This window comes from Aulonocara sp. 'chitande type north' Nkhata Bay, linkage group LG3 (assembly GCF_057382095.1).
Source record: "Aulonocara sp. 'chitande type north' Nkhata Bay isolate Kocher_YH1m ecotype deep benthic linkage group LG3, A_spYH_male_GT1.1, whole genome shotgun sequence".
Taxonomy (NCBI): Eukaryota; Metazoa; Chordata; class Actinopteri; order Cichliformes; family Cichlidae; genus Aulonocara; species Aulonocara sp. 'chitande type north' Nkhata Bay.
In genome coordinates this window covers 71,741,957-71,756,253 of record NC_141346.1, presented here as the reverse complement: position 1 = coordinate 71,756,253, position 14,297 = coordinate 71,741,957, and the positions used below count along the sequence as shown (strand labels likewise).

The 14,297-nt window shown below is 42.2% G+C and overlaps 1 protein-coding gene across 11 annotated transcripts in view; it reads left to right on the top strand.

Moving 5' to 3' along the window:
* Positions 1–14,297, top strand: part of LOC147336918 (protein NLRC3-like) — a 1,139,417-nt gene that overhangs the window by 580,329 nt on the left and 544,791 nt on the right. For 4 of the 11 annotated variants that reach the window (XM_086287125.1, XM_086287113.1, XM_086287128.1 and 1 more), the window contains exons 1-5: positions 1,373–1,496; positions 1,752–1,853; positions 2,846–2,924; positions 3,086–3,272; positions 3,401–5,180. The exons of 1 other annotated variant lie outside the window; for it this stretch is intronic. In XM_086287125.1, coding sequence (XP_086143251.1) covers positions 1,381–1,496; positions 1,752–1,853; positions 2,846–2,924; positions 3,086–3,272; positions 3,401–5,180 — 2,264 coding nt within the window. In that variant the 5' untranslated portion in view covers positions 1,373–1,380. Of the gene's footprint in view, positions 1–1,372; positions 1,497–1,751; positions 1,854–2,845; positions 2,925–3,085; positions 3,273–3,400; positions 5,181–5,673; positions 5,848–10,392; positions 10,567–14,297 lie in introns of those variants that run through there. 6 more of the 11 variants (XM_086287124.1, XM_086287127.1, XM_086287119.1 and 3 more) reach the window with 6 other exon arrangements.

Sequence of the window (14,297 nt, the reverse complement as noted above, 5' to 3'; positions counted from 1 at the left end):
ACAGCCCTTTACCTCCTTTACTGTCACTGTGATTAATGTTTACACAGGAGACACCTGCAGAGCTCTGACGCTGAGCTAGCACACAGCATGCTAACACTAAGCTAACGTTCAGCTAACACTAAGCTAACACTAAGCTAACGCTAAGCTAGCCAAGAACCCAGAGTGAGGTTAAAGCTGAGTAAACACTGACCCCAGACCAGCACCGTGATAAAGTGAGCTGCTGCTGCTGAACTTGAACAGGTAACAAAGTGATGAGCAGTCAGGCTGCAGGTTTCTACCTGTTCATGTTTCTACAGTAGAATCACTTTGAAGTGTCTTTGTGCTGTTTCATCTTTGATTTGTGTTCATAAACACTCAGAGAAACATCACGTGACCTCATCAGGATCTGTGTTGGTGTGTGGGGCTGTACCTCAGCTTTATGTTGTTACATGCTCATTTGTTCATTTTAACATCAAAGTAATGTTATGAGGAGTAATGAAGTAACGTACTCCATTACTTTTAATCAAAGTGTTCTGTGTAATATGTGTAATAATGACTGTTTTGAGTAATGACCAACACTGATCACAACAAAGAGGAAATGCCTCCAACATGCACAAACATTTGAGCCACAACATGCAGTTAATGTGCACAAATGTCTTTGATATGCTGCTCAGTGATGGTGGTGACTGTCAGAGCAGAGCTACTGAGAATCAATAAGTAATATCAATGATGGGATCAGAATCACTAAATTCTTCTCATCCCTGTCAGTATCATACATGTGCTGTATAATGTGATAAATGTAGAGGTGCTGGCTGTTCTCTCACTCTGCTGTTTAGCTGTAAAGCACGCCTCCCTGCCTTTGTCTCATTCATGACCTTTAATAGTCTCTTCTAACATGCAGAGATCTGTATGATCTGTTTCATAGAGTCTAACCAGCCTGTACAGGTAACAACAACAGTCACTGCATCACTGACACACAAACGTCATCTCTGTCAATAACAACATTCATACATGGAATAAAAACACATCAGTGGATCATTGCTGGAGCTGATGTTTGTGCTCCTGGTGCAAAGGCTCTCAGTTTCCTCCTTGAAATAACATCAGTGGTGGGTCAGCGACATGCTTTCTTTCCCTCTCAGGTTTAAATATCTGGGACTCTCCACCGTTTGGTTTTAGAGCTGAAGAAGCTTCTCAGATGAAACGTCTTCCAGAAACTTAAAGACGTCTCTTTTCTCTCCAAGCTCCTTAGATCACATGACCTGGATGACTGAACCTACAGACATATTGACCTGGTTTCATGGTCACATGACAGGTCAGAGGTCAGCGACTGTAACTCAGTTCCTCCTGTTAATGTGAACTCACTGAGTGTTTGTGGTTTACCTCTCAGACTGACTGAAGACGATGATGGAGGAAGAGGAGGACAGAGCAGAGTCTGCAGGGTCCAGCTGTCCGTCTGTGAGGAGTGACCGGTCCAAAGGTCAAAATCCAGCCTTCAGTGGTGAACCTGGAGCAACGAGGTCAGAGAGCTGAACTCACTGAGTAACAGAAATAATTCTGCACTGACATTATAATCAGTGTTGACTCTGGTTGATTGTCTGACTGTGTTTGTGAGCTGAGAGGAAATGAAAATGAGTTTGTAACAAAAATCAGTTTTGTCCAGTTTTCCTGTAAAAAGCTGAACTCTAATCTAAGAGGATGTTACTGACAGGAAACAGCTGCATTATCTGCAGTCTGTGTGATCACAGCTGCTTCAATCATGTTTGTGTCTGCAGAGGTCAGAGGTCACAGTCTGCAGGGTCCAGCTGTCCGTCTGTGAGGAGTGACCGGTCCAAACGTAGCAATCCATACTTCAGTGGTGAACCTGGAGCAACGAGGTCAGAGAGCTGTGATGACTCCTTTACATGTTTGTGTTTCCTGGATAAATATGACCTGAAACATCCTCAGATTGTTACAAAGATTCATTAAAAAGAAAACAATGAAAGAGAAAAGATCCAAATGTTCGACTTGGTCATTTGCTGTTTGAGGACAGTGATGCTCATATCTGTGGGGAAAGTGTGACCTGAGTGGGTTCATGTTTGTCTTTAAAGAACAGAGCTGCTCTGATTCTCTTTGTGTCTGATCTGTTAAACAGTCTGAGAGGTCACACAGAGACCCAGCAGCTAAAGCCTGGATCATACTGGCTGCTGTTACTCCATCAGGACAACACTGAACCACAGTGGTGTGGATGTAGTGGATAAATCCCACCATACTGATGCTCAGAGTTAACCACAGGGAACAAAACCAGATGTTACCTTCAGATTGTGACCTTTGGAGTGGACGATGCAGATTTCAATAGAGAATAAATGTTGTTGTTTTTCAGCTGTGAAGAAAGAATCTAATTTTCTGAACTGAAGAATTTATGATGCTGGAAACAACATGGAGACTATAACACAACATTTCCACTGTGTTCATAGAATGAATGTAAAACTGTCAGACATTCATTAAATATGCAAAATGTCCACAGAAGCATCAGAGGGTCAGACGTGAAGCACTCAGTGATTTTGATCAAATGACTCATCAGTTATTGATCTGTACTACACTGATCTACCACGTTAGTAAAGCTAGTGTTCTGGTGGTGGAGGGAGACTCGGATCATGTTCTGGTTTTGGAGCAGTGATCTGCTGATGGTTCAGTTTGATGAGCTTCTTCAAAATCATCCCTGACATCACCACTGAAAGGACGTCCATGAAAACAGACTGAAAATTACTGATATGTTCACAATCTGAGAGTTTAAAACTTGACAGACTTGATTCAGATGAAGTTATTTGAGCAGAAACTCCTGGATCTTTATCCTGTGTGGATCTAATCCTTCATGGTTCCTCCACAGAGTGGACCAGCAGAGCTCAGAGGTTCCCAGTGGTCAGTCTGCCCAGCAGCATCAAACACAGCTGGACTCCATATTTATGGTCTGTACATGTACAACAACTACTGTTACATCTGTTCTGTTCACAGTCATCTCCATGCTGCTCTTTGTAGACCAGTGGATCGTCAGTGTGTCCAACATGGATCTGATGTTTGGCTCCATGATTTCAGTCTGATTGGCTCATTCATAAATATTCTGTTCCAGCTGCTGGAGGACAACATCATCACTTTTGTGAAGAACGAGCTGAAGAAGATCCAGAAGGTTCTAAGTCCAGATTACCCAGAATGCTTAGAGGATCAGAGGAGCAGCAGCAGAGAGGCATTTGTGAAGATCACAGTGGACTTCCTGAGGAGAATGAAGCAGGAGGAGCTGGCTGACCGTCTGCAGAGCAGTAAGAGGATTTATCTAAAGATTTAAGCTGCTGGATAAATGAACATTTCCCAGAGATGGAAGATGGAGCAACATGTTTTAAAGATTAGTTCTTTTTGGAATTGAGTGTTTATTTTTCTTCTCATTCAGAACTTCCAGCTGCAGTTTGTCACCGTAACCTTAAATCCACCCTGAAGAAGAAGTTCCAGTGTGTGTTTGAGGGGATCGCTAAAGCAGGAAGCCCAACCCTCCTGAATCAGATCTACACAGAGCTCTACATCACAGAGGGAGGGACTGCAGAGGTCAATGATGAACATGAGGTCAGACAGATTGAAACAGCATCCAGGAAACCAGACAGACCAGAAACAACAATCAGACAAGAAGACATCTTTAAAGCCTCACCTGGAAGAGACGAACCAATCAGAACAGTGCTGACAAAGGGAGTGGCTGGCATTGGGAAAACAGTCTTAACACAGAAACACACCCTGGACTGGGCTGAAGACAAAGCCAACCAGGACATCCAGTTCATATTTCCATTCACTTTCAGAGAGCTGAATGTGCTGCAAGAGGAAAAGTTCAGCTTGGTGGGACTTGTTCATCACTTCTTTACTGAAACCAAAGAAGCAGGAATCTGCAGCTTTGAAGACTTCCAGGTTGTGTTCATCTTTGATGGTCTGGATGAGTGTCGACTTCCTCTGGACTTCCACAAAACTACAATCCTAACTGACCCTAGAAAGTCCACCTCATTGGATGTGCTGCTGATAAACCTCATCAGGGGGAAACTGCTTCCCTCTGCTCGCCTCTGGATAACCACACGACCTGCAGCAGCCAATCAGATCCCTCCTGACTGTGTTGGCATGGTGACAGAGGTCAGAGGGTTCACTGACCCACAGAAGGAGGAGTACTTCAGGAAGAGGTTCAGAGATGAGGAGCAGGCCAGCAGGATCATCTCCCACATCAAGAAAGCTCGAAGCCTCCACATCATGTGCCACATCCCAGTCTTCTGCTGGATCACTGCTACAGTTCTGGAGGATGTGCTGGAAACCAGAGAGGGAGGACAGCTGCCCAAGACCCTGACTGAGATGTACATCCACTTCCTGGTGGTTCAGGCCAAAGTGAAGAAGGTCAAGTATGATGGAGGAGCTGAGACAGATCCTCACTGGAGTCCAGAGAGCAGGAAGATGATGGAGTCTCTGGGAAAACTGGCTTTTGATCAGCTGCAGAAAGGAAACCTGATCTTCTATGAACCAGACCTGACAGAGTGTGGCATCGATATCAGAGCAGCCTCAGTGTACTCAGGAGTGTTCACACAGATCTTTAAAGAGGAGAGAGGACTGTACCAGGACAAGGTGTTCTGCTTCATCCATCTGAGTGTTCAGGAGTTTCTGGCTGCTCTTCATGTCCATCTGACCTTCATCAACTCTGGACTCATTCTGATGGAACAACCACAAACAACCTACTGGTGGTTTAAACCATCTGTCCACCTGATTGCTGTGGAGAAGGCCTTACAGAGTCCAAATGGACACCTGGACTTGTTCCTCCGCTTCCTCCTCGGTCTTTCACTGCAGACCAATCAGACTCTCCTACGAGGTCTGCTGACACAGACAGGAAGTAGCTCACAGACCAATCAGGAAACAGTCCAGTACATCAAGAAGAAGCTCAATGAGAATCTGTCTGCAGAGAAAAGCATCAATCTGTTCCACTGTCTGAATGAACTGGATGATCGTTCTCTAGTGGAGGAGATCCAACAGTCCCTGAGATCAGGACGTCTCTCCACAGATAAACTGTCTCCTGCTCAGTGGTCAGCTCTGGTCTTCATCTTACTGTCATCAGAAGAAGATCTGGATGTGTTTGACCTGCAGAAATACTCTGCTTCAGAGGAGGCTCTTCTGAGGCTGCTGCCAGTGGTCAAAGCCTCCAAGAAAGCTCTGTAAGTAAATCTGTGATCATAGCTTTAGCTTTTAAATGTTTATTCTAGTTAACACAGATCAGGTGGAACAACTCAAATAAAATATCAAAAATATTAAGTGGTCATCGGTACTCAGTTTGTTCAATACTGAATACAATGGAGCACAAATTGTCCACGTTTCTGAAATATTTCTGGGTGTAACTGTCACCAAAGTACAATTTAGACCTGGCCTGTGGTTGTTATCTAAGTGATAATCATCAATTCTACTAAAACAAATACAAAATAAAGAAATTTGACACATTCTGTTGATATCAAAAGCACACTGAACAATTCAGTGTTGTTTTACTGCTGTTCTCTCTTCACTTCTTCTCCTCTGATTCTCTCCACATGTTGCTCTGCATCAGTGCTCAGTTTCCTGACAAAACAAGATTAAATATTGCTAAATATAATAGTATCTCATTACGCTTCAACATAAGTGTTTTATTTTTGTAATTGTTTATCTGTTATTTTTCAGACTGAGTCACTGTGACCTGTCAGAGAGAAGCTGTGAAGCTCTGGCCTCAGGTCTCAGCTCTCAGACCTCTAATCTGAGACAGCTGGACCTGAGTAACATCAACCTGAAGGATTCAGGCGTGAAGCTTCTGTCTGAAGGACTGAAGAGTCCACGCTGTACACTGGAAACTCTCAGGTGAGATCAAGCATTTTTCTTTCATCAACTGACAGAATTAGCAGATTAATAATAAGGCAGTCCTCTAATAAGAGGAGAAGTGGAGGTGTTTTGGAGGGCAACGTACTCTTATGTTAACAAGACAGGAAGTAGTTCCTGGGAACTGCTTCCTTTGTTATTGTCTAAGTGGAAACATGATGGTGAAACAGTGATGAGTTTGCAGAGGTGAATCCACAGCACACAACACAACAATGCTGTTGCGAGCTGAAAGCAGACTTCTCACAGATTCTGAGGCTGCAGGTTTCATCACTGTCCAACCAAAATTCACTGAACCAGCAGTAAATGAACATCCAAAACTACACTTCATGTTTAAAAAACAGATGATCAGGGGGATTTGTGTTTACATCTTTTTTGTGTGATCTGTTCACCTGCTGTTTCAGCTGTTTGGTGGTTGTTGAGATGGTTTTGTGAACTTTTAGCTGAGATTCTGACGTTTCTGTAGATACCACACATGTCTAATTACTTTGTACAGCATGAATGGCCATAACGAGGTTTTTAACAGTAAGAAAAGTTGTAAAACTTCAGAAAATATAGTTAAAAGTCCAAAACCTTCCACGTCTGGTGGCTTGTGGTAAGGAGCAGATCAAACGAGTAAAGAATTACGTTATAATTATAAATGGCTTCAACAGCACATTCAGGTCTGTGAGACTCATTCAGACACTGAGCCGTGGCTCTGTGCTACATGCACATATTTCTGCATCTCTGCCATTCAGACACACTTTATATATAGTTTATTTTATGTAGGATTCAATACTGAACTGTACATTTAGTCTTTTTAAAGGCAGCAAGTTTTATTCAGTGTTTTCATAAAAGCCTTATTTCTATCCATTTACTGCTATTAGGAAGAACACGTGAGGTTTAAGACCTGGACCAGTTTGAAACCTTTTGTCCTCCACAGTGGAAAATGGGTGGAAATAAAAATGGGTCTCACTTTAGCCAGCTCCTAATTTTATCAGTTCTACTCTCAGCGTCTCCTGTATATCTCCTGTATAAATGTTGCACTCAGCTTTGTGCTCTCCAATATCACTGAAATGCAGCCAGATGCTGCTCATTTTGCCTTTTCACTCTTTCCTGACACGCTTGCATTTCAGTACAGCTCCCATTTCTCTGTGTACTGGTCTCTACCACTACCCTTGCTGTCTATGGGACATGTCCTCTTTCACATAATGGTATGATCCCAGTCTGTCTCTTAAAGTGTTTGGCCACATGGTTTGCTCATCAGAATAAAACCTCAGCCGTGCTCACATTGATTATCAGCAAGCCTGAAAATTCATCAATATTTGACATATGAAATTATCTCATGGGCTGGATTTGGCCCACGGGCCATATGTTTGACACCCCTGGTTTACACAGTTTGGTATTCAATGTACAAGTGAGTTAGCTCTCAGCTAACTAGCAGACAAGCTAACTGCTGGGACTGCATCTTTCTAACAAGAGCGTCAGACACTCAGACTGGTTTCCTTTGTGGATGATGATGTGTTCTCACACTGATCCTTCATGCTGATGCTGCCATCCACCCACTGCTCCTGGATTCATCATCTCCATCAGCCCTCACAATACTCCACCTTCTTCAGCTTCATGTTCAGCAGCCTGGATGGACAGTAATTCTTTCCATGGGTTATGGTGGGACATTGAGAGCTGAAGTCAAACAGCAGTGAGAATGAAAGACTGATTCATTTCTATTTAGTCTTGTGATGTGCAGCTTTGTTCAGAGCATTAAGGCCCAGCAAAGATTACTGAGGTCATAGAGTCCCTGATGAAACCTGTGTGCTTATAGAAACTGAGACCAGATGAACCAGAATAGAAGGACATTAAAATGAAGTGTCAGCTACACAAAGGCAAAGCTATTCAGTTGTTGCTGTGAGTTATTTAAATGGAGGATGGAGTCAGACTTTAAGCTGCTGGACTCAGTCACTATATCCTGTTGTCCTCATAGAACCTGGACACACAGACTCACCTGTGACACAGTGACACACAGTGTGGGCTACACACACATTAGAAAGTGGATCAGTCACACTTGTGCAATCATTTGTTGTGCTGGGAAACCATGAACACTGTGAATCACATTAATGGCTTTGTTACAGCAACATTCAATCATGAGTTCAAAAGTAGTGCATTGTGTACTTATTTTAATAGTACTGCAGTATGAGAAGTGCAACATTCAGTGTGCAGAAACAGATCAGGTGCTTTCTAACAGCAGTGTTCCCTTTAACACAGCAGCAGTTCAAATATTTCTGTCAGTCTGAGCTGAAACATGAATCTAATCAAATATCAAATCAAAGTTCTTTGCCTCTGCCAGGACGTTAACATTTGATCTAGTTTTTTACAAAGTTCCCTCAGCGTCCAGAGCCACCAACATACCTTTGATCAACAACAAGTGAACATTTATAAATGTGTGTTTCCAGAACAGGAAGCAGCAGAACTATTGTTCTGTTATCAGGCAGCAGCACAAACGCTCATCAGCTCATTTACTGTGCAGGACTTTGAGTGTGTGAAGTGTGTGTTTGTGCTGGATTTCCTTTGGAGAATCTCAGTCAGAAACCAGACAAAGAAAAACTCTTTCAACAGTCCAGGTTGAGTTGACAACATGAACTGCATTTATCTTCCTCTGACTGACATGTTCTTCCTCCTCTGCACCGAGCCAGCTGCTAAGACTCACAAGCTCATTGACATTTTCTGATGATAAAGAAACTCTCTTCTTCTGCACAATATGAGCAGCAACAGAGAAGAAGCTTTCACAGGTACAGATGTTGCAGCTGTGGCCAAGTACATGTGCTGCATGTTGGAGCAGCACTCTAATGGACAGGCCTCTGTACTGATGGTGGGCTCTGCTCTGTATCCACCACACTGTTCTCAGCTGAGTCTTCCTCCTGTTCACAATCACACTCTGATCAAGCATGTTCATGTTGTAACGCCGTGGCTTTCGTAGTCTCTCCTTTTTCTACAGCTCATGTGTTCTTCTTGTGATGCTGCGTCTTGAGGCTCATACATGCCGTCATTTGTTGATCCTAAGAACGTTCCTCAGACCGACTTCTTCAACAACAGATAACTTTAGTTGTATCAACACTGCCTCCTGGAACAGTTTAAAATGAACATGTCAAAGATCTGTACCTGTCTCCATGTTTCTGTCCCCGCCCCTTTCTTTCTGTCCTGGGTCATGTGAGCGCTGCAGTAGTATTAGGCCCACCCTCAATGCTCCCATTGGCTGAGACGCATAATGACGCCCATTTCAAGCCAGCACTGATCAACATCCCTCCTGTGACCCATGGCTTTTATATTCAGAGCCAGTGAGCACTTTCACAATAATCATGATTTTAAAAACTGTGATTAAAATAATTGCTGACGTTAATCAGTTAATGAGTTAACGAGATAATAACAGGTTAAGTTGCCCTAATAATTAGACTTTGGTGACAAACTGATGTGATCTCCATGTTTCCTTTGTTGGACTGTGGGCGAGTGTCAGAACTGAATGTACTGAGTAACATGTGGAGTTTAAACATGTGTCAGTTCCAGTTTTAGAGCTCTAACGTGCAGCTATCATGTTAGGAATATGTTAGGAATAGACAGGAACACTGAGCACACTGAGGTCAAATCTTTATTTTACCACTCGCTGCATTCTTGATGTTCATGAATTCAGCAGCTTCATGATTGTCTGCAGCATTAATCTCATATTTCCATTAAAAGTGTTGAATTTGACTGTTTGATGTTCTTTATGATCTCTGGCACCAGTTCATCTGTAGGCTGAGCTCAGTCCATCCATTTAGTGAAATGATGTTTAAAGGTCTCCTTGTTCTGTGAGCGTGCACAGATCCTGAAGCAGAAAGCCTGGGTTAACAGAGAAATGATCATCACTGTGATGATGCTCATCATCTCTGACTGGGATTTGAGGTTTTGTCAAAGCAGCAAAGAAAGCCTGGCTATGTTGGACTGGGTGTGGCAGCAGCTCCCAGTTTGAGTTCAGGAGACAGACACCCTCTCTACTTTGAAGATCAGCTTCAAACTTTCCTTTTTGATAAAGCTTATAGTTCGAGCTGGATCAGGTGACCCTGAACCATCCCTTAGTTATGCTGCTATAGGCTCAGGCTGTTGGTGGACTTCCCATGATGCTCTACTTTCTTCTCCCCTCTTTTCACTCCTGATGCTTTTATATGTCACTACTGCATGTCCTTAACTTTTGTCTCTCTGTTTTGTTCTTGTCTCTCTGAGCTCATCTCTTCTCTTTCCCCTCACCCTGCAACCAGTCATGGTAGATGCTCCTCCTGGAGCCTGTTTTCACTGGGAGGATCTTTGTGTCAAAGGGAGTTCTTCTTCCCACCATCACCAAGTGCTGCTCACAGTGGAGGCGGTTACCTTACACTGTTAAACAGCTTCAGATGACTGTTGTTGTCTGTTGGGTATTGTCACTTATAAATAAAGTTACATTGAATGGATGTAAATGGATAGATGTTATTGTGACAAAGAGAAAACAACTGTTGACAGATAGATTGTTGTTTTGTGTGTTTGCAGTCTGTCAGGATGTCTGATCACAGAGGAAGGCTGTACTTCTCTGGCCTCAGCTCTGAGCTCCAACCCCTCCCATCTGAGAGAGCTGGACCTGAGCTACAATCATCCAGGTCCCTCAGGAATGAAGCTGCTCTCGGCTGGACTGAAGGATCCAGGCTGGAGACTGGACACTCTCAGGTATGGAGAGAAAATCTGATAGAGGAGGAAGAGCTGGAAACATTTCCCGTGTCTTTCACTCACTTCCTGTTTGTTTGACAGACACACTAGTCTAGCTGGATAGTTCATGGATATTTATGTAGGGGTCTCCAAGGAGTCTGTTTGCAGGAACATTTAGGTCACAGGTGTACCTGATATAGATACCAGTGTACCTAATAAAGTGTCAGCTAACATTTGGAAATGGAAGCTTAAATAATGACAAACTGTACATTCACAGCTGAAGTCACAATAAATTTGTTCTCAAGTGCACATTTTTCTGTTATTGTTCTCAAACAACAGAATGAGAATGAAATATTGATTCTAACAGGGCCCATAAACAGCATTAGCTTAGTAGCATTAGCTTATCAGAGTTTCCATCATGGTCACACAAATCCTTAGCAGAGAAAAGTGGCCTACTTAGCAATAGCTGCTCAAGTTGTATAAAGAAAGGGAAAACAGTATTAGCATTAGCTGCTAATGGCAGCTTACTTAGCATAAACTCTTCACATCTTTATAATGCAAGGGAAAGGAGTCACTCATGGAAGCCTATTTAGCATTAACGTCTCACATCATTATAACACAAGGGAAAAGGGTATTAGCGTTAGCTACTAATGCTTATTCACCTCAAATTAGCTTTAGCTGCTAATGGTAGCCTACTTAGCATTAACTCCTCACTAATATAATGCTAATTCACATCAAATTAGCATTAGCTGCTCATATTGTTATAAGGAAAGAGAAAACGGTATTAGCATTAGCTACTAATAATTATTCAGCCCTAATTAGAATAAGCCTCTAAAAGCAGCCTACTTAGCATTAACTCCTCACATCGTTGTTACCCAACAGAAAAGAGTATTAGTATTAGCTACTATCATTTTTAATAAGTAAGAGAAAACAGTGTTAGCATTATTGAATAATGCTAATTCACACTAAATTAGAATTAGCTATTTACAAGAGCGTACTTAGAATTAGCCGCTCACATTGTTAAAAAGTAAGGGAAAACAGTATTAGTATTAGCACATAATGCTAATTCACGTCAAAGTAGCATTAGTTAATAATGGCAGCCTACTTAGCATTAACTGCTCACTAATATAATGCTAATTCACATCAAATTAGAATTAGCTGCTCACATTGTTAAAAGGGAAGGGAAAACAATATTAGCATTAGCTGCTAATAATTATTCACCTAATTAGAGTTAGCCCCTAATGGAAGCCTAGTTAGCATTAACTCCTGACATAGTTATAATGCAGGGGAAAAGGGTTACCATTATCAGATAATGCTAATTTACATCAAATTAACAATAGTTAATAATGGTAGACTTCGTATCATTAGCTGCTGTCATTCTTACAAAGCAAAGGAAAACAATATGAGCATTAGCTGCTAATGCTTTTTCATCTAAAATTAGCATTAGCCACTAATGGCAGCCTACTTAGCATTAACTCCTCACTAATATAATGCTAATTCACGTCAAATTAGCATTAGCTGCTAGCATCAGCCTACCTAGCACTAGTTGTTCACATTGTTAAAAGGGAAGAGAAAACGATATTAGCATTAGCTACTAATAATTATTCACCCCTAATTAGAATTAGCCGCTAATGGCAGTATACTTAGCATTAACTCCTCACATTGTTATAATGTAAGGGAAAAGAATTAGCATTATCTAATAATGTTGACCTTGGCCCACTGGAAAAGTTCAGAACTAAAGATTTAGGAGTGTTTCTCGATAGCTCTTTCTCATTTGAGAAACAAATGAATTCTGTTATTAAAACCAGCTGTAAGGTTTATATTGTTGATTGTCATTTATGCTTAGAAATATTTACTCATATATGCTTAGAGTTTTATAATCGATTGCATAATGATAGAGGTTTGATCCTTAGTAGTCTGTAAAGACTCTGTGTGCCTTCCAGAGTGCTCTGGCATGCACACACCACTTGGGGCCATGAGAGAGGTCGTACCCTCTCTTACTGATTTATGGTGTAGGACAGGGGTCTCAAACTCAATTTAGCTGGGGGCCGCTGCAGGCAGAGTCTGGGTGAGGCTGGGCCGCATTAGGTTTTCCACAAGAAAGGCATGGTTAAAAAATTCCAATCTTCTCAAATCTCTTTATTTTTATTTTTTAACACAAAATATGAAAAATAAATAAACAAATTAAGAATTAATAAGAAAATAAATCAATCTGTAATACATAAATAAAACAATAATAAGATATTTTTAGTCAGTGAACTTGTGTGTTTTTTTCAGTCTTCTATATCTGCTGTGTTTAGATTGAAATGTCTGTATTAACAGTTCTATAACCTTCTTCTGAACATGAATGGAACACTGTAGAAAATGAACTGTTCTTCTGAACATGGCTTCTCTTGCCTACTCCTTGCTGCTAGAGACCTGGCAGCGTTTCCTCTCGCATAGCCGAGCCAGATTTGGCCTGAGGGAGGAAGCAGTTGCGACCCTCAGTATGTCTTGAAGATGATCATCCGTAAGTCTGGACCTGTACTTGGACTTATTGAAGTTCAAAGTGGAGAAGAGCTTTTGGCACAAGTATGTGCTACCAAAAAGGCACATGGTCCGCTTGAACATTCGGGAAAGCCGAGGGAAACTAGGGCTCAATTCTCTCAAAAATTGTCCAAGCTTGTCTGCTTTTCCACTCACCTCCCTGAACTTTGCTTTGAGTTCAGAGTTGCACTGCAGCTCAATGAGCTCCATTTGAAGCACAGAAGGGGCATCTTGCACATCAAAGGAGAAGGGGTCCGCAAAAATGTGAAAGGTGGCTCTGTGTGTCTTGAAGTCAGCAAATCTGTGATCAAATTCCTCCTGTAGCCTCAAAATGACATCAACATACTCGTCAGCACTGAATGGTGTGCCTGCATCCACGAGTGCCTTGCATGCTGGGAAATGGCAAAGGTTTGTCTGAGAGAGCTGAGCTTTCCAGAGCGCCAGTTTTGTGGAGAATGCTCTCACGTTGTCATAGGCAGCACTGACAAGTTGCCCCTGGCCTTGTAACGTCTTGTTCAGTACATTAAGCTCATGTGTCATATCAACAAGAAAAGCTGAGTCCATGAGCCATTTGGGATCAGTTAGCACAGGAACACTAACTCCATCCTTCTCCATGAAGGCTTCACTTCTGCTCTCAACTCAAAAAGTCTCTTTAATACATTTCCCCTGCTGAGCCAACGTACCTCAGTGAAGTCGAGCACATCCCCATATTCTGACTCCATTTCCTCTAAAAATTATTCTCTTTGGTTGCTTTCTTGGAGAAATCTTGCTGCCTCAGTAGATCTGTTTTAAGACTGGCAACCCGGTTCGCTCTCTCGTCTCCCTGGTATTCTGCATCCAGCTCAGCATGTCTAGTTGTGTAATGACGTTTCAAATTGTATTCCTTGTGCAGCGCAACTTTCTCTGTGCAAATAAGACAGGTCGGGGTGCCCCTGTGCTCAACAAAGAAATATTGCATTTCCCACTTTTCCTGAAATTGTCTGTGCTCATCACCAACCTTTCTCTTCACCGCAGGCTTTGAAAAAGACATGTTTGGGGCTATGTGACATTTATAATTCTACTTGGTGTCACTGTCGCATTGAAGTTTCAATCAAGCGTTTAGCCGACGGACGGGGAACGTCTCAACGCGTAGAGAACGTCATTTCTGCTTCTTTTTCTTGCAACCGTAGCACGGCGATCGGCAGATAAAAAGCCGGTAGCAGTCTCCTTTGTTTTTACGCTCGATG